Genomic DNA, 19,731 nt, shown 5'->3' with positions numbered 1-19,731 from the left:
GGGGTGGGAAGCAGGGAGGGGCAGAGGGAAAGGGAGAGAGAGAATCTTAAACATTAATCTTAATCTTAAACCCTGAGATGGGGCTCAATCTAACAACCCTGAGATCATGACCCGAGCCGAAATCAAGAGTCGAATGCTTAACTGACTGAGCCACCCAGGCAACCCCCTCACTATGTTTATTTCATGTAATTGCAAGAATGTTAAATCCATATTCACATGTACGCAGAAAGGTGTCTTACAAAGAAATATATATTTTGTTTTTTAAACTATTTTCCCCTCAAATTTAAAATTCTATTCATTTTAAGACCTACCATATATTTAATATCAGGTTTTAGGGGAAAATGCAGCACTAAAAATATATAATGATTCTAAAATGCCTCTTGATTTCAGCATTATTTGAAGTATAAAAAAATCAGGTTTCTTAGAATCAGAGAACTATGATTCCACTGAGAATAGAGAGATAATTATACCTTTTATTTTTAACTATGAAATATGTAACAATTTCCTATATCACACATATCCTTTGTTTCTGGTTTTGTCTTCTTTAGCCTACTTAGTCTCTGGAATATATATATATTCATGATATATATATATATCAGCCTTATTTTTCTAGGTCTACCTTTGTACCTTTCAGATATATGTAGATACTTATAAAATAATTTTGTGTATTTTGCAACGTATTTGTAGAATGAAAAGCCAAACATTATCGCTGGGAATGGACACTGATGTTTGCATTTAAATATTAAAACTTGATGTCGTATTTTAATTAACTTTCAAAAATATGTCTGAAGTGTGGCAAATTCTATATAAAATATCTTTGTCTCTAAAATTCCTGTAGTCCAAAATGGAAGCCACAGTTTAGTTTAAACCACAGAATGCAGGAAATATTAAACCAATTGTGTCTCAAATTTGAACAAGTCATATTGAGTCACCAGTGGGAGCATCTGAGACCTCATATTTTACATTCTTTCAAGTCTTACTGGTAACCAAAGAGGTTTTATTATGGTTTTATATTTTCCCAAGCTTTCTTTGAATCATATATACACATACATATATGTATATGTATATGTATATGTATATGTATATGTATATGTATGTATATGTACATATATATGTATATATATGTATATGTATGTATATATATGTATATATATGTATGTGTATATAATATAATTTTATTGTAATGTTTATAATATAATTTTCTTTTAATGTTTATTTTTGAGAGAGAGAAAAAGAGACAGAGTGCAAGCAGGGGAGGGGCAGAGGGAGAGGGAGACACAGAATCCAAAACAGGCTCCAGGCTCTGTTAGCACAGAGCCCAATACGGGGCTGGAACCCATGAACGGTGAGACCGTGACCTGAGCCACAGTTGGATGCTTAACTGACTGACCCACCCAGATGCCCCTGGATCTTATATATTTAAAATATATTTTAAAGTTCTATTGGAATATATTCTACAAATCATAAAATTCACCCTATTAAATAATTTACAATCCAGTAATTTTTGGTAAGTGCACTGAGTGATGAAGCCATTATAAGGATCAGTTTTAAGCAGTTTTCATGATATCCATCAAATCCTTCATGCCCACTTAACAGTTAATCTTCATTTCCACCCCCAGCTCCAGGCAACCCCGCTATTTTCCTTGCTGTCTCCATAGGTTACCTTTTCTGTACATTTAATATAGAGGAATCATACAGTAATATGTGACTTCTTATATCTGGCTTTCACTCAGCACAATGTTTTCAAGTTTCATCCATGTTTCAGCGCATGTTGATAGTTCACTAAACAATATTCCATTGTATGAATATACCACACTATTTACCAGTTGGTAGATATTTAAATTGTTTCCAGTTTTTGGCTTGTGGGAATAATGCAGCTATAAATATTTGCATGCAAATCTTTGCGTGGGCATAAGCTTTCAATTCTCTTGTGTAGATACCTGGGAATGGAATTGCTGGGTACTATGGTAATTGTATGTTTGTGTTTTTTAGAAATTGCTGAACAGTTTTCCAAAGTGTCTTCTGCATCTCATTTTAGCACTTTTTTTATTGCCAGAGGAAAAAGAGAGTGATCCTTTCTTTCTTTCTTTTTTTTTTCTTTCTTGCTTTCTTGCTTTCTTTCACGTGTATTGAATGCCGATGTTGTCCTGAGTATTAATGATATAACAATAAATGACAAGATTATTTCCTTCGAGATGCTCATAGTCTACTGGAGAAACAGAGATATAACCGGATAACTAACTAGAGTAAGAGAAGTCTGGAAGTAAAGCCTACCCCTGGCACAAAGAGGAGAGTACCAATTCCAGGCTTAGAGGAACAGGGAAAGGTTTTGGAGAAGGTCAGAGCTGAATTGATTTGCGGTGCTGTATCCAGGGGAGTGAGCTTGGAAGGGATTGTAAGTCTTTTTTTTTTTTTTTAATTTTTGTTTTCAACGTTTATTTATTTATTTTTTGGGACAGAGAGAGAGACAGAGCATGAACGGGGGAGGGGCAGAGAGAGAGGGAGACACATAATCGGAAACAGGCTCCAGGCTCTGAGCCATCAGCCCAGAGCCCGACGCGGGGCTCGAACTCACGGACCGCGAGATCGTGACCTGGCTGAAGTCGGACGCTAAACCGACTGCGCCACCCAGGCGCCCCGGGATTGTAAGTCTTAAAGCAGAAGGGTACCCTGTCCTGCTTACAGCCAGAACCCCTTTGCTCTGATCAACTCTTCTTTTTTCCACTGCAGTTATTGCCTGCAGTGGGTTATGTGTTTATTTGTTGAACTACTGTCTCTTTTCCCCTCAAAGGTAGAGATCTCTGCCTGTTTCATCCATGGATATATCCTAAATCTCTGCCACAGTACCTGACCCAAAGAAGGTACTTAAATATTTGTTGGATAAATGAATGTGTAACATGAACAGATTTCATAAAACTGTGTGTAAAGCTGCCTCATACAGCACCTACAGATGAGATCCCACTGGGATGAACAAGATCAGAGTTGCTGGGAACATGGATGGACTCACATGTGAGGAAGAACGCCTTTGAGATTGTTGAACAGCAGATCAGAAATTGAAAAGCCTTGTCTCACTCCAGAATTTAAGATACACTTGGTGAGGCAAGGTTGCACAATAGCCAGAGGATGATTTGATGGCTCTGGCAAGAGAAGATTTTATCACGTTCGGACACAGAGGGAAAATTGCAGGTACCAATGCAGAACTTTCAAGTAACTTTTTGGAAAGTTAGGCGTTATTGAGGAGGAAGGATTCGTTCGAGACAGTTATTTTGGTTACTGTAACAAGGAACAAGGGATGTGAAGGGGTAGGAGGAGAAGAAGGAGGAGGAAGAGGAGAAAACTGTCATTCCTTTAGGATTTTCCCAAAGTGATTGTCATTTTTAAGGCATTTTTGCAAGTCAAATAAGCAAAGGCAGTTTCTGACACAGTTATCTGTGATTTTTGAATACAGCTTGAGTGTCTTCAGTACAATGGAAAGCTGCTTTTGCTAATGAAGGACTTACTGAGGAAACACAAAGGTATCTTTTACTCAAATTCATTTCACTCTTAGCTGAAGGACTAAGCCATTTCAGTTGTGCAGGAAAAAAAATCCACCTAATTGAAAATTTACTATATATATATATATATATATATATATATATATATATACACACACACACATTACAGTATTTATTGCAATATATATATTACAGTATTACCACATATATATATACACACACACGTATATATTATGGTTTTCGTTGATTGACTTTGTATTATTATCTAAGATGGGCTCTTTGTGCCGAAAATAAATTGCCTAGAGAATAACAATGCCATAAATTGGAGGCCAATTCTAATTCAGCTCAAATGGAAGTATGGTTCTTCTTTGTTTGAATTGTTTGTTTAATTTGGTGGAGTCAGGGGCCAGGGACATTGGAGGAGATGAAATTGTGTCACTGAGCAGGCCTTGATCATGACGGTCTCTCCTACTCTTGCTCAGGCACTCGGACTTTGTCCAAGAGCCACTGGGAGCTGTGCAGGACTTTAATGAGAGAAGTGACAGCAAGTCAAGACTTGCTGTGACTGTGATTTGGACACCAAATGAGGGGAAAGGATAGAAGCGGAGGGAGGGAGGGTGGTTTGCGAGACTTCGCGGTAAGTGAGGTGAGAGTTGGTGGTGAGCGGAGGAAGGAGCGAGGTGATGCAGGCACAGAACTGGGACAGAGGCAGCGGTGAGGTGGTACATTTCAGTGATTACTTGCACACAGGCTGAGAAGGGGATCAACGATGTGTCCCACGTTCCCCTTTTGGACATCAGGATGGAAAGTGGTATCATCCAGTGAGGTAGAGAACACAGGAGAAAGAGGACCAGGTGTTTTGTGGCATAAAGTGATAAGTTTGGTGTTGGATTTGTCACTCTTGGGAGTGTCTTAGTTTGTACGGCTATGACACGATGCCTTCAACAGGTGGCTTAAACAGCAGTCATTTACTCCCCATGGTCCTGAGGCTGGGAAGTCTAAGATCAAGGTGCTGATAGGCTCTGTGTCTGGTGAGGGCCTTCTTTCTGGATTGTAGATGCCTGCTTTGTTTGCTGTAACCTTACTTGGAGGAGGAGGGGGGGGCTCTGGTCTCCTCTTTTTATAAGGGCTTAATCTCATCATGGGGGTACTTATCCTCAAGACTTCATTTAAAACCCAAAGGCCCCACCTCCAAATACCGCTACACTGGGGTTTAGGGCTTCAAAATTAGAATTTGGGGTTGGCAGATACAAATGTTCTGTCTATAATCGGGAGCCTGTATGTGGACAGTTATGCTAGGCAGTTGGATCTCTGGGAGTGGAGCTCAGGATTAAATCCCAGTTTGACGTATAGATTTTGATTTAGAATTGTTTAAAATTTTAAGTAGGTTCCACCCCCAGTGTGGGGCTTGAACTCATGACCCTGAGATTAACAGTTGCATGCTCCACCGACTGAGCCAGCCAGGCGCCCCTTGAGGTATAGATTTTGAATGTGTGTGTACCATGGGGGTACGTGCAGTCATGGTGGTATCTGTGGTCCCCCCACAGAGGGTACTGGAACGAGAAGGGATTAGGTTTGTGATCACAAGTCTGGGGAACACTGCCATTTAAGACACAGGCAGGAGAAGAGGACCTCAGGAAAGCGAGCACAGAGAGTTGGAGGAGAAGGGGAGCAGCAGGAATATGTTGTCAGAAGAGCAAGAAATGAGGCATTTCTGGAGGGAAACTGTGAGCTTTAGGATCAATTACTAGAGTTCAGTTGAGTGAGGACCACGAAAGTTTGATGGGACTTATCGGCATGAAAGTCACCGGGGGTTCATGCAACTCTAGCTTCTGGGGAACAGTGGGTGTAGAAGTGAATGAGGGGAGGAAATAGAAACAAATGGAGAATGCAGGTGGTTTTCTTTCTAAAGCCATTGTAGAAATTGGCATGGAAATACTTCTGCCTAATGTAGGTTATGGTTTTTAAATTGAGGTGAAGTTCACATAAGAGGATCCATTTTAAAATGAGGCATTCGGTGGCATTAGGTGCATTGAAGATATTGTGCAACCCCCACCTCTGTCTAGTTGTGAACGTTTTCAACCCACTGAAAGGAAAACCCGTACCCATTAAGCAGTTTCTCTCTATTCCCCACTTTCCCCAGCCCCTGGAAACCACTCATCTGTGTTTTGTCTCTGGATTTATCGATTCTGGATATTTCATGTAAACGGAATCGTATAACGCGTGATGCTTTGTGTGTGGCATGTATCAGGGCTTTACAGTTGTGTAGTATTCCATTCTGTGGCTATACTGCAGTTTGTTTCTTCCTCTGTCGATGGGACTGTTTCTACCTTCTGGCTACTGTGAGTAATGTTTCTGCGGAGGACACGTATGTATATATGTATATATATATATATATATATATATATATATACACACACACACACACACACACACACACACTAAACACGTATATATGTTTATTGCTGGAGCCTAACAATTTTCCAAAATTATACTTTTATTTAATGCTGATGAGAGTTCACAGGAAGCGTTGTGGATTGTAGAAACAGTTGATCTACACTCTATGTTTTTTAAGTACTTTGCGTTCTTTTTGAGATAGGATTGGTGAAACCATCATCTGGTAAGTACACAGTTCATGAAGAGATCAATAAGTTGAGGGGTGCCTGGGTAGCTCAGTCAGTGAAGCTTCTGACTTGGTTTTGGCTCAGGTCATGATCTCATGGTTTGTGAGTTCGAGCCCCGCGTTGGGCTCTGCGCGGACAGCCCAGAGCCTGCTTGGGATTCTGTCTCCCTCTCTCTCCGCCCCTTCATCACTCTGTCTCTCTCAGAAATAAATAAGCATTAAAAACAAGAGATAATCTGAATGGAAAAAATATATACATCATTTGATAAGAAGGAATTTCCCTTTAGAATTGAGTTTTGAGGCTTATACGAAAGCATTTCAAGCAGAGAGTTTGGATAGATTAACTCCTGTAGGAGAGGGAAGGTTGGATAGGCAGAGGTTCAAATGTTTCACAGTTTCATGTTGCCGAAGGAAAAGTAGGAGCTGCATTCTGGTTGCAGATAAAGGAAAGGTGCAGAATGATAAAGTGAAGGGGGAGGACCCATGGTGCTAAGTTAATAGCTAGTGGATTTTTAAATTTAAGATTGGATTTTCAAAAATCAAGTTTTTACTCCTCTGCCAATAAGCACTGATTGACTTACGATTAATCTTGTGGACTGTTTTTCCGTACTCAGAGATATGAGCATAGATGGAAGAAGATGTGGGATCCATCTGGGACCAGCAGTCTAGTTTCCTATTGTTGTTACAGTTTGTTCATCGAGATTAACAAATTCTCAGAGAGGTGGAACAATAATTACGTGTCCTATACAATTTTTGGTGTTTGGAGGTGACATTCAGGCAATGTTCAGAAGGGCCATTTTTTTTCCTGCCGTCTTTCCTTTGTAGAAAGGCCTCCTAAGAATGGATTACCGAACTGAGATTTTCCAAGGAATGGCTCTGTGGTTTAATTCTGTGGAACAGCCTATAGACATGGGAGAGGAACTAATGTTTGTTGAATAACTGTTAAGCGTTTTATTTATCTGAGCTCTTTTAAGTCTTAGAACCACCAGTGAGTCGTAGCTCCATGATATGAAGCCCGATTTGCTAACTCCAAAGTCAGGCCTCTGTCCCCCGTAAGCTAGAATGCTAATTACATTCTACCTTCTGTGCTTGTGGCTTACTGGAGTTTGAGAACTGGCTTACTGGGATGCCTACTAACTCAGCAGGGAGTGGAGCTCTGACTGGTTAGCTGGCATTTTCCAGGAAGACGGGAAAGGGGTGGGCGAGGTCCTGTGCATGCCATACGTTGGCCATACCTAAGCTGTATCATGTTACTTCTCGTGGAACAATTTGCAATGACTTATCAAGAGAATATTACTTTCTCTCATAAAATATGTATCTGGATAAGTCCAGTGCTGATTCGGGGAGGTATCTTTTGATTGCCTTTCTTTGCATTTATACGATCTCTATTCAATGTATGTGATCTCTATAAACTTACTAGGATTGATGCATTTATTCATATCTGTTGTATGTGTTTTTCTCAGGCAGAGAAGGCCGATGGATTTGTCAACCTGCCTGATTTCACTGTGGAGAGAGCTTCTGAATGCAAGAAAAAGCAGTAAGTTGTCTATCATTTCCTATAAGACTCTGAACCAGAATAACTTCCTTTAATAATTTTCATTTCTCGAGTGATGTGGTGACTTGGAAGTTAGTGACGGTAACACCCAATGTCTTGAGAATTTTGAACTTCATGGGTTGGCATCCTAAACAGTGGTCTAAGCTTTTAACCTCTTGTTGTCTGGAATTTCATTTTGTGGAACAGATGGATTTTAAAACCCCACGGAGCTTTGGCATGGCATATTTTTGACACCTGTGTTGGAGATGGAATGAAAAACAAGCTCCCATCCAGGTTTAGCTGGGAGATCAAATGTCAAGATTTTGTCTTTCTAAAGAGAATGACCAGATCAACAGGACTGGCCAGAGCTGCAGATATGATCCCAAGAGCAGTTTCTTTTTCTTAGTTCTTCACATTGGCATCCTGGATTTTGAATTCTCTGAGATATTTTCGACTTTGGGATTGTGCCCTAATATAAGTCCAAAAGATTGAGAACAGACAGGAATTAAAAAAGTCACCAGCTTATGGTCCTTGTTGTGCTGACAAGGGAACAGCACAGAGTCAGGGCTTGCCTAGAAATCACAGGAGAGCTGGCTCCAGACCAGCTAACCATGCTCCCGTCCACGAGCTTTTTCCGTGGTAGCATCCCAATGCATTTTGCAAATGTGCCCTCTTCACCTTTTTCTTGTTCTTATTCCTTATCCTACCTTTGACGTCTTTTTCTGTCTTATCAGAAAAAGCATTTCCCTACTGACCTATGTTACAAGTAGTGGCAATTGACTAGATTTTTCTAAGAAAATGAGTAAAATTATTAGCTTTAAGCCCTGCCAGTCTCGTCTTGCTGCACGTATCCAGTGATACATGAGGTCGTGTTGATTCTCGTGGTTTTGACTGAACTGGTTATTTACCAAAACCCTGGCCTCTACTGCAGGACTTCTGGTCTAATGGTGAAGGGGATATATTTCATTGTTTGCTGATCTCCAATGTTTTATACTTTTCTTTTAAACTGGAAAAATATACCTTATATTTTTCTTTTACCCAAAGACGGTGGCTTGGGTTAAGATTTTTGATGTGTTGTCACAGTATAGAAGTTCTATACTTGATTATTTTCTGATGTATAAAATTCTTGTATGTATTTGATCAAATTTGAATTAAGTATTTTGCTTTAAGGAGTTGATCTGAGTATTTTGAAGTGACACTTCTAAGACTGTAAATTTGAATTTATTGTCTTTACAGCAAAGCAGTTAGCAAGCAAAAATAAAAGAATATGCCCGTATGTTTTAAATAGAAACTATGGTCTGGCCAAGACTCAGTCCTATTCTGGATATTTCAACATGATAAATTAATTCTCTGCTCTCTACATGAAAGAGGTTAGACAGTGGGCACTTAATGTAATTAAATTATTTTTTTGCGAATTTACAAAGAAAGCAGATGAATTGACCATATTTATATTTAATTTCATTTCAAACCCATTGACAACTACACTAATTTTTTCTTAATGTTTCTGTGCTTTCCCCCCTTCAAGTGCTTTTAAGATCAGCCATCCACAAATCAAGACCTTTTATTTTGCAGCTGAAAATGCACAGGAAATGAGTGTGTAAGTAGAGAAAATTGCTAAATCCAATCTTTATGGGAATAGATTACTTTGGTCAGGTGTTCGAATTTTAAGTCTATGTTCATATTAATTCTTGTTTTATTTATTTCTGCTGCTTTAAAAATTAATTTCCTTGGCACTTAAAGTGTTCTTGCTTTCTTCCCTGACTTGGAAGCGTTTCGGAGAACTACATATATCAAAATGGCTATTTTAGGAAGAAGTAATAAGATTCTTCAGAGGGAACCACTAAGTTGAGAAAGGAAAAGACAGAAGTCATTATAAGAAAATGTTATAGTGAGAATCAGCATCACAGCGATAAAGTCTTAAAAGTACTGTGACCCATCTCACAGCTTTTAGAATTCTATGTGAAAAATATCTATAACATTTCTTATGTGCTGTGTGATTATCATCATGATTCCGTGCTTATCACAATTCATGTTCTAGCCTGAAAATTTTGTAAAGTGTCCTTGCTCGGAGTACATCTAACATAACATTTTATATCTCTGACACCATTTCCTGTTTTTTTTTTTTTCTGTTTAAATAAGTGGAATATATGCACTGAGGACTACCAGCCCCACTCTATCCCCTACTGGTTTAGATTATGCTGTGATCACAATGGCTGCTAATTGAATGAGGCTATATATACTTGAGGTGCTTGAGGCATCAGTGGGCCCTCTATTTAACTTAAGCCCTGTTCTCAGAATTCTGTGTTCCTTATTACCTTTACGTAACTAATAAAATGTGTCAGTGGAATACCTACTATATGTCCCACTGCAGCAGATCCTGAGCAAGAGAAATAAAAGAATACATACATAATTCATTCAAAGAGCTTATGGTTTAATCTGTTTTGTTTAGTTATACATAATGATTTTTTGAGCAATCTGCTCTATATAATTTCTCTTCACCGTCTTGATCTAGAAACCTAAAGAAAACTGCTTTTCACCAAACGTTAAGCATACATGCACACACACACACACACACACACACACACACACACACACACACCCTTCTTGCAGGATAGAAACCTAAAGAAAACTGCTTTTCACCAAACGTTAAGCATACGTGCACACACACACACACACGCACACACACACACACCCTTCCTTCTTGCGGGATATCCCCTGGCAGGCTCATCTAGCTAGAAACATTCTCACCTGTTCCCTAAGCCGCTGCCACAACCTTCAGATGAAGGCAGAATGGCTCTTTATAGACCTTTGGGAAAGCCCACGTTAAATAACAAGGCAAGGAATTGACAAATTAATTCTTTCAGACAAGACTTGTATTTACTTAAATGAAAAGAGACGTTTGTTTCTACCCTCTGATTTTAGCTTTCTCCGCCTAGCTTTCTCAAGTGCCTGAGAAGGAGAAAAGCAGATGCCCACAAGAAGATAAAAAAACCTCACAAAGCTCTTTATTTTTCTTTTTATTTGTATTGGTAACTAAATCCTACTGATTAGCAAGCCTTAGGTGTGTCAGTGGTGTGTGAAAGGCTTAACGTCTTACCCAGCAGTACTTGGAGCCCCATGATACTGAGGGTCAGTCTGGAGCTGAGCCATCGATTAATCCCCAGTGGTCCTTTCTGGCCTCTGGTGGCATTAATAGCCATCAGTGTGGAATCTCTTTGGGCCTCCACGTTAACGCTCTTCTCCCACAAGATTATGCACATGGCATTTAAAGATATTTTTTCCGCAGCGGCACCTGAAGAGCACCCTTTCTTACTGATATGGCCAGTTTAAGCCAGTAAATACTGTAGCTGGGTATTTCTTTGTGAGATGCAGAGAATCTGGGGGAGGGAGTGGAGAATCTGGACGCGTGCGGAGACCAGCGTCCTGTTTTAGAAGTTTGCTTCCTTGGGAAACTGCATTTTTGGGTGGTGACATTTCGCTCAGGGACGATGAAGGGAAAGGTAATTATGTTTAATAGAAACGCTGTGTTCTGCAGGGACCCTCAGTTTACAAGCACAGGGGTAAGTAATTAGGGTCATGGACGAGTTGGTTTCTAAACCAAGACTGGTTGGTAGCTGCCTTTCTCAGACAGTGTTTGTGGGAAGAACCTTCTTGTTTTGTATATCAATTTCTTAACACTTGTGCTCCTCCAACACATCAAGTTAATATACAACAAACTCCCAGGAAACATCTGTCATCTTCATTTATGTAAATATAAGTCTTTTTGTGCATCCATCTATTTAGCCACAAATAGAAATTTTCTTACTGCCTTGATGTTTTTAAAAAACGTTCTTAGCAAAGGAGATACGGGAAGCCAGTGGGTTCTAGAAGGAAAACAGTCAAATAAGATTCTAAACAATCACGTTTTCCATAGCAAGTAGCTAATGGCGGCAATTAAAAGGACACGAGTTTTGGGTAAGTGCTGAGAGGAATCTTTATTGTCAATATTCGTGTGTTTTGCCATATTTCTGTGTTTCTGTGTTCTGGAAAGGAACTTAGAAATGCCTTTTCAGGCATTCTGAGCTCAAAACTATTTTTGTCTTGATATGTTAAAAAAATTTATCTTTTTCACTTTTAGATGCTTTTTTTTGGAGGGGGGGAGAGGATCAGTATACAATTATGAAATCCGGTATAAACTAAGAATAGTTTATGTTGGTATTTTAAAAGTGAGCCATTACATTCATTGTGGTTTGCCTGACCAGTTTTTAAAAGTGTACTTTAAAATGTTTCTTTTAGTTAGATGACACCTAAGATATATTCTTGTAAAAAATTCTATCATACAGAAGGATGTAAAGTGAAATCCTTCCCATACCCCCACCTTCACCCTCCAATTCAATTTCTGTCCCCAGGATTAACCACTTTAAACAGTATGACTGACCTATATCTTTCCTGATGCTTTTCTTTGCATACCAATTTGTGTACATGTACAAATATATAGTTTTAAAAGTACATTGAATCTGGCTGATCATATTGTTTTATACTTGTTTTTTTTTTTAATCAACAACGTTAGGATTTTTCCAGGTCATCACAAAGCCTTTATTACCTTCATTTATAACATTGATTTTAATGATGAAATTAGTGCCATACTTTATCCATTTTCCTATTAATAGATGATTATATTGTATCAGTATTTTTTCTTTTTGCCATTGCAAATCTTACTGAGTTAACATTCTTCTACATCTATTTGTAGTCTTCAGGATAGACATTTATAATTAAAATTGTTGGGTTCAGGGTGTGGATATTTACATGTTGATTAGTATCATCAAATTGCCTGCTTAAAATCGGCTGTCTCAATTTTGATGTTCAACTCAACAAAGGATCAGAATGTTTCCTCCTAAATTCTGGAAATCGATGGCATTTTAAAGTTTTGCCAGTCTGGTGGTGAATATTTTCCTGTGTTTGAATGTGCATTTCCCAAAATACTATTGAGGCTGATAAGTTTTTTCTATTTCTTTATTAGCCATTTGTGTTTTTTTCTGTGATTTACTGTCTTTTTTGTTTTTTGTTTTTTGGTTTTTTTTTGGTTGTTTATTATTCTATCAGGTCTTGATGAACACTTTGTGGTTCCTGTGGCCTGATCTGGGCCTGTGTATCAGCCTGGTTTTAAGTGGCCATTGAAGAGCTCATGTCTTTCATGGTGTTGAAGGGGCCCTTAAATGAGGCGAAAGTTCAGCTTCCTTCTTATAGAAAGACCTATTTTATTTGTTTCTAAAAATCAAATTTATATATTTCCTGTTAATAGAAAATAAATATGGCAAGACCATGGCAGATGGAGGGTTGGGTAAGGATTCCTAATATGTTGAAATTTGCAGACTTGGGAGTGTGTGGTGTTGAGGCAATGGTGGGGGTGTGGCATGCCGAATAGTCACGAGGCAGTACAGGACTAGAAGAAATGAAAGCAAGAGTGAGTCAGTAAGTGCACCACATTCTTGCTGTTCTTTCGTTGATACTGGTTGACTTAGCCCTCTATCGAGTGCACTGGTTTCTCCAAAAAAGATGTGAATGTAGGGCGCCTGGGTGGCGCAGTCGGTTAAGCGCCCGACTTCAGCCAGGTCACGATCTCGCGGTCCGTGAGTTCGAGCCCCGCATCGGGCTCTGGGCTGATGGCTCGGAGCCTGGAGCCTGCTTCCGATTCTGTGTCTCCCTCTCTCTCTGCCCCTCCCCCGTTCATGCTCTGTCTCTCTCTGTCCCAAAAATAAATAAACGTTGAAAAAAATTAAAAAAAAAAAAAGATGTGAATGTAAAATATGGAATACTTTCTAAAAATCTAGGAGACTGGAAACAACTGAGAAATCAATCACATTATCACTACCCTAAAGTAATATTTTCCCTTTAAATAGAAGGTTAGATAGCTAGGAACATACGAAGTTGACCCATTTTGTGACTTTTAAGAATTTGGGGCAGAGAGAGTGAGGGAGACACAGAATCTGAAGCAGGCTCCAGGCTCTGAGCTGTCAGCACGGAGCCCGACATGGGGCTTGAACTCATGAACTATGAGATCATGACCTGAGCCAAAGATGGAAGATTAACCCACTGAGCCACCCAGGCGCTTGATACGGGTTTTGATGGTTGCTAAAAATTTCAAATGCACAATGGCAAAAGTTATATTTGTTTATATATTTAGAATATTTAATGTAGTTGCCCACATTAGCCAGCTGGATAATGGGCCATCTTGTTTCTTGTCTTACAGAGAATGCCCTGTGTAAGGAAAATATTGAGGTTACAGGTTTCAATGCTAAAGACTTAAACTGTTTCTGCAAATGTTTAGACTGACTGTAAATTATGACAGTTGCATTATAATGTCTGGCACAAGATGTTCCTTCAGGGTCTAGGAGGAAGGTAGATAGGTAGGGGACCAGTGTCTTTGGTGGAGCATTTATTTGCTATTTGAATTTTAGGTGGTTAAACAAGCTTGGATTAGCTGTAATCCATCATGAAACTGTTACAAAGGATGAAGGTAGGTTCTATTTTAAATTTTTGAAAATTTAGCAAGAATATTTGGATGAGATAGAATGGAAATACAATGTCAAGTTCTATGCATAGTCTTGTCCTAATGAAACCTACTTTGGCATTTAAAATCATCTGAAAATTTGTTGAGGCAGACGTATTCACACGGACTCACCAACATGGAATAGAGCTTCCCATGCTGGCTAAGAATGCTTTTTACACTTCACCCACATGTTAGCAGCTGTAGGCTTCGCTGACATCTCAAACAGCTGCCAATGCAAATGTTTTATTGCCCCACTCACTGAATTCTTACTCAGAGACATGATCTTGTCATGATCTAGACGGATAACTTTCATCCCACTATTTCCTCTCAGATGTTTTAATATTTCCACCAGGTGTGTGCTGAGGCTAATTACTCTAAGTTTGTGCTAGGAACCTGAATGTCAGATGGGGACACAGGCCATATTTTTAGCTCAGTCTGTAGCTCTTTGGGTTCAAAAGCTACAGGAGTTGAAATCTTCTTAATGATGAAATTACTCCTGAATATTGAGAAGAGGGAAGCTGTAGGTGTCAGGGTCACAGAGTTGATACTATTTCTGAAACGCTTAGACCATATAAAACTTGGCAGTTGAAATTTAGGGAGTTGTATCCTTGGATAACAAAAATTACAAAAGCTTAAATTCAGAAATGGGAAAGCGGCAACTTGATTTAAAACAATAAAGAACTACAACATAAGAGTGTGAAATCAGTATCCTAACCATCTCCTTGGTCCTCTTTTCCATGACATAAATACCCATTGTATATTTGAAGTGCGTTTATAAATTGTGAGGAGAAAAATCACTACATGAAAACCTTCTCCTTAATCCTGGTATGTAAGGCCTTCTGTGATACGGCCTCATGCAAACGTTCAGCTTCGATTTTCACCACATCCCTGAGAACTCCATATACTTGGTTTAGCCTGCACCCTCCACGTGGTATTCCCATTACTCTGTGTGCACCATTGATGGTTTACTTATCCAGCCCTTTCTAGCTCATTATGGCTCCCATGATCAAAATTACTCACTACTGACTTTACGCTCTCTTAGTATATGACTCAACGCGTCTTTTGAGGAATTATTGAGGACAGCTATGGCCAGTCCTCTTCCTATGTATTGGACCCTCTTAAGGGCAGAAACCCTAACATGGCTATTCGTGTTTTCCCCTCTTATGTAATCCCCTGGCACCAGGTAGCTCAGTAGATGAGTCCTTTCTGAATCGATTGGAATTGCAATAGCCAGATGGAAAAAAACCTCTGCTCATGCATTTTGGAATCGGTGACAACAGTGTTGAAACATTAAGCATTTTCATTTTTGTATAGAATGCTACAGTGAGAGTGAACAGGAAGACCCTGAAATAGCTGTGGAGACACCACCCCCTCCTTACTCTGCAGAGACTTTCTCTCCTTTGGTACGTACCAGCGTGATTAGTCTGTTGGTCATGATGAAATGTGTGGATGTCGTTCCTTCCAGTTGCGTAGAATGTACTTTGACCGGTAAATTTTAAGAATGGGCTAAATTAAAGTGCCTGCCAAAGGGCAAGTACTGTTCTCGGGGTGCTGATCTGGAGCCTTCTCCATAGCACCCCCCAGGTATGACAAACTCAGTGGATTTTTGTGTGACCCACAGATGTGTCATGCCGACAGGACTCATGGTAATGCAAAGGGCTTCTAGGTGATGGGCCAAAGCTTGCAAAGATTTATTTGTTCTGTAATGTTGATTTATACCCTTCTGGTGTTCGGAAAGAAGAAAAGTGCCTGTCCTGGGTGCATGCACTATATCCATGTGAGATGAACATGAAAAGGATGAAGACAGTAGATGAAGAGAAAGCTGGATTCAGAAAGGTATCAGGAGGCCAGGAGTGGGGTCAGTGCATTCAGTCTGCACATGGAATGATTCTGTGTATTCACTAGAGAGAAGTTCAAGTTTGATTCTTATCTTTGGAAGCATCCAACATAAGTTCAGGTTATTAATGGATGTTAAGACTATGGCATGTTGCTTTGTATTTGGATGCTCATTGGCATTGTATTGATGGCCCCTAGAAGGATTCAAGCAAGGATCTTTGAGGAGGTTTATTTATGGTTCTTCTAACCATCATGTGGCAGGACTTAAGTAGATGCGTTAAATGTATTTACCCTTCAAATAATCCTGAAAAGTAGTAATCAGCATTTCACTCATTACTAATGAGACCAAGCATCTCTTCATATCTGTTGGCCTTTTGGATTTTCTGTTTAGTCTGTTAAAATCTTCAGTACAGTTTTAGCTGTCTTACTATTACTATTTTGTATTTATAAAGTTTCTTTATTATTCTATATATTGGTCCTTAGTTAGAAGTAAGGCACATCTCCTTTTCTGCTACATGGCTTTTTTTTTTTTTTTTTTTTTTTTTTTTTTTTTTACTTTTTGACTCTGTTTCATGGTTTCTTTTCATAGACAGATATTCTTGATTTCAATGTGTCAGGTTTATCCATTATTTCTGTTGTGGTTTGGGCTTTTGTTTCTGATTTTAAAAATTGTTTCCTATCGCTAGGTCATGAGGAAGTAGATATTGTTATCTTCATTTCATGGATGAGGAAACCGAGGTTCAGAGAAGTAGAATGACCTGGTCACATTTGCAGTATATGGAGCACCTGAGATGGGAGCCCTGGTCTGTCTAGCTTTATAGCATATGCTCTTTCCACCTTACTACTGCACTTGTCCATCCATGCACCCAAGTAATTATAGGTTCTGATAGATTACAGCCTCTCCTTCACTTGCCAGACCTCTTTTGCCAGAATTTTCTATGTTGTGTGATGAAGTTTTCATCTTTATTTGTATCTTGCCAGTTTCTGGATGTAGGCTATTAGCTTTTAAATAATGACTTCTATGGTTTTCACCTATTATCAGTGGAGAATTGTGGTCCCTTTTCTAGTTTATTTGGCTAACAACCAAGTCCAGAAAGAAGTATTTGTTGAATGAGTATGTTTATTAAAATTTCTATGAAATAGGGCTAGCTAAAATTAAGCAAGATATAAATAAATTTAAACTTTGAATCTGGTAAAATTTAGACTGATTTCTGAACTAGACTTACAATATATCCTATGTTAACATATTCATAACTTTTCCTTAGTGTCGTCTTTCTCTTCTTTTAAAATCACTTTCTAAATTTGGAAAAGACTAAATAGATGTGGCTTTCTGGTTTAACAGAGTAGCATTTATATTTGTTTAGTTTCTCTCTGCTTCAGTCTCTCTTCTTTCTGTCTCTGTCTGCCTACCTCTGCCTATTCTGCCTTCTCTCTCTTTCCTATTTTAACCTGTAACACACAATAATTTGGTTGGTCCTCCAACCTTCTCTTCCTGAAATTCTCTCTGCCTCCTACTGTCCCCCCCACATATGACTCTGACATGATTTATTTCAGTTCTAAAATACTGTGATTTTCATTTTTAGGGGCGCCTGGGTGGCGCAGTTGGTTAAGCGTCCGACTTCAGCCAGGTCACGATCTCGCGGTCCGTGAGTTCGAGCCCCGCGTCGGGCTCTGGGCTGATGGCTCGGAGCCTGGAGCCTGTTTCCGATTCTGTGTCTCCCTCTCTCTCTGCACCTCCCCCATTCATGCTCTGTCTCTCTCTGTCCCAAAAATAAATAAACGTTGAAAAAAAAAATTAAAAAAAAAAAATAAAATACTGTGATTTTCATTTTTATAGTGGCACACTAGCATCACAGATTACCAAGAGCATTGTCAACCATCTAGAACTCGCCTTGATGAAAGTAAAAACAACCAGATTGTCTTCGTAGATGAGGGATCAGGACTCCATTGCATTACACAATGATGGTCTTGATGTTATAGTAGAAGCTCAGAGAATGCTTGTTGCAAAACAAAGAAATGAAGAGGTGCAGAGGGGGCTGCCAGAAAGTGAGGTCGTTGAAGTGGGAAGTCTTTAGAATTTTCTGAGTCATCAATCAAATAGTATTTCTTACAGTTTTAAGTTGAGCATTTTCTGGAAGGCCACTAAGGCTAACATTTTTTTTTATGAAGAAATATATTGGAAATAGATAAATGTTGAACAGTTAGATTTTATTTTCCTTAGAAACAGAATATGTTCCTCCTGTTCACATATTTTCCAGGCAGATTTTGTTTTTGTTTCCTCTTGTTTCTGAAAAACAGACATGCAAGACACTTGGTTAAAATACCATTTAAGCTTTTTATTTAAACAGATGAAAATTCAAAAATTTCATGGTAACTTTGATCCAGAGCATGAATCAACTCATTTTGTTTTGGCTCAGTCTGGCATAGGCTAGCCATGACTGAGTTATATAAGCCATGATGGAAAAACTTTTTTTCTCTAAGTTCTTGCTTTAAAAAAAATATTTTGGGTAATGAACTTTCATTTTGGAATGATGACTAAAAAGTGTAAAATAATACTTTCCTGGAAAATTATCTCCCAAAAGTAGACTCTTGAATTAAAAATTTAATTCAGTGTCCAATAATTCTAATTGCTTGCTGCAAACAGTAAGATTTCAGCACCAGACCAATTTGGACCTGTGCTTCTAATGGGTGGGACCACATTCCACAAGACAGTAAAGAACACTTGGGGATTGTCCCTGAGTGAACAAGAGGTTTCTGTTTCTGTTGCTTCTCCTTGAGAAGACTTCACAGGATGGATAGGCATCCATCCAGAGAAATGAGAAATGGCGACCTTTTGATAGGCTTACTAAAAAAACTGAAAATAGATGGGACTCTGTAGATTTCATTTAGGAAGATGCTTTGTAGAAATCAGTATCCACGATTCCTTGAGATTTATGATTCCTTGAAACCCACAAAAGGGCAGAAAAGGAATTGACTTCATTCACTTTTTAAACTCAATAAGGTTGTAAGTTACAAAGTGACTTAAGAGCTTAACCATCATTAAAACTTTGTTATACGTATTTTTCCTCTAAGTTTAATTGTTAAAAGCATTGGTGACCTAACCTATGCTTATATGCTTATTCATTCATTTAACAAATTTTGTTGAGAGTCACTGTTCTAAATACTTGGGACATGAGTGAATAAAAAAGACAATGATTTATTTCTTCATGGAGTCAAACTTTTAGTTGAGAGAAACTGCTACGAAATAGTCAACATAATAAGTAAATTACCTGCTGTGTCAGTAGAAGTGGAGCATGGTGGATGAGGGGAGAAAATAGTGCTGGAGGTTGGGCTGTGTTGTGAATAGAATAGCCAGGATAGGCCTGAGTGAGAGCTGAGGTTTGAGCAAAACCACAGAAACGTGGTGTGAGAGGCAGCCAGGTGTTCGGGGAAGGAATCTTCCAAGCAAAGATCTCCTTGGTGCATAGGTGGCAGCGCCTGGAAGTCAGTGTCCCTGGAGCAGGGTGAGCCAAGGTAAGAAAGCAGGAAGTAAGGTTGGAGGGTAGTGGTGGCCGTGCCACGCAGGGCCCGAGGGCCAGTTAAGGACTTTGATGCTTTGGGTTACTTAGGGAGCCTTTGGGAGTTTTGAGCAGAGGAGTGATGTGATCAGTTTCCATCTTAAAAGGACCACTCGGGCTACTGTGTGGGGGAGACTCCGGGAGGCAGGGAGTAGGAT

At 39.1% G+C, this 19,731-nt stretch overlaps 1 protein-coding gene across 6 annotated transcripts in view; it reads left to right on the top strand.

Annotated features, from left to right (window-relative positions):
• Nucleotides 1-19,731, top strand: part of IPCEF1 (interaction protein for cytohesin exchange factors 1) — a 185,166-nt gene that overhangs the window by 126,126 nt on the left and 39,309 nt on the right. For all 6 annotated transcript variants that reach the window (XM_045500097.1, XM_045500095.1, XM_045500101.1 and 3 more), the window contains 4 exons: nt 7,581-7,654; nt 9,177-9,248; nt 14,089-14,147; nt 15,495-15,583. In XM_045500097.1, coding sequence (XP_045356053.1) covers nt 7,581-7,654; nt 9,177-9,248; nt 14,089-14,147; nt 15,495-15,583 — 294 coding nt within the window. The remainder of the gene's footprint in view (nt 1-7,580; nt 7,655-9,176; nt 9,249-14,088; nt 14,148-15,494; nt 15,584-19,731) is intronic.

This window comes from Leopardus geoffroyi, chromosome B2, assembly GCF_018350155.1.
Source record: "Leopardus geoffroyi isolate Oge1 chromosome B2, O.geoffroyi_Oge1_pat1.0, whole genome shotgun sequence".
Taxonomy (NCBI): Eukaryota; Metazoa; Chordata; class Mammalia; order Carnivora; family Felidae; genus Leopardus; species Leopardus geoffroyi.
Note: the sequence above shows the minus strand (reverse complement) of the source record. Positions and strands in the feature narration are given on the sequence as shown.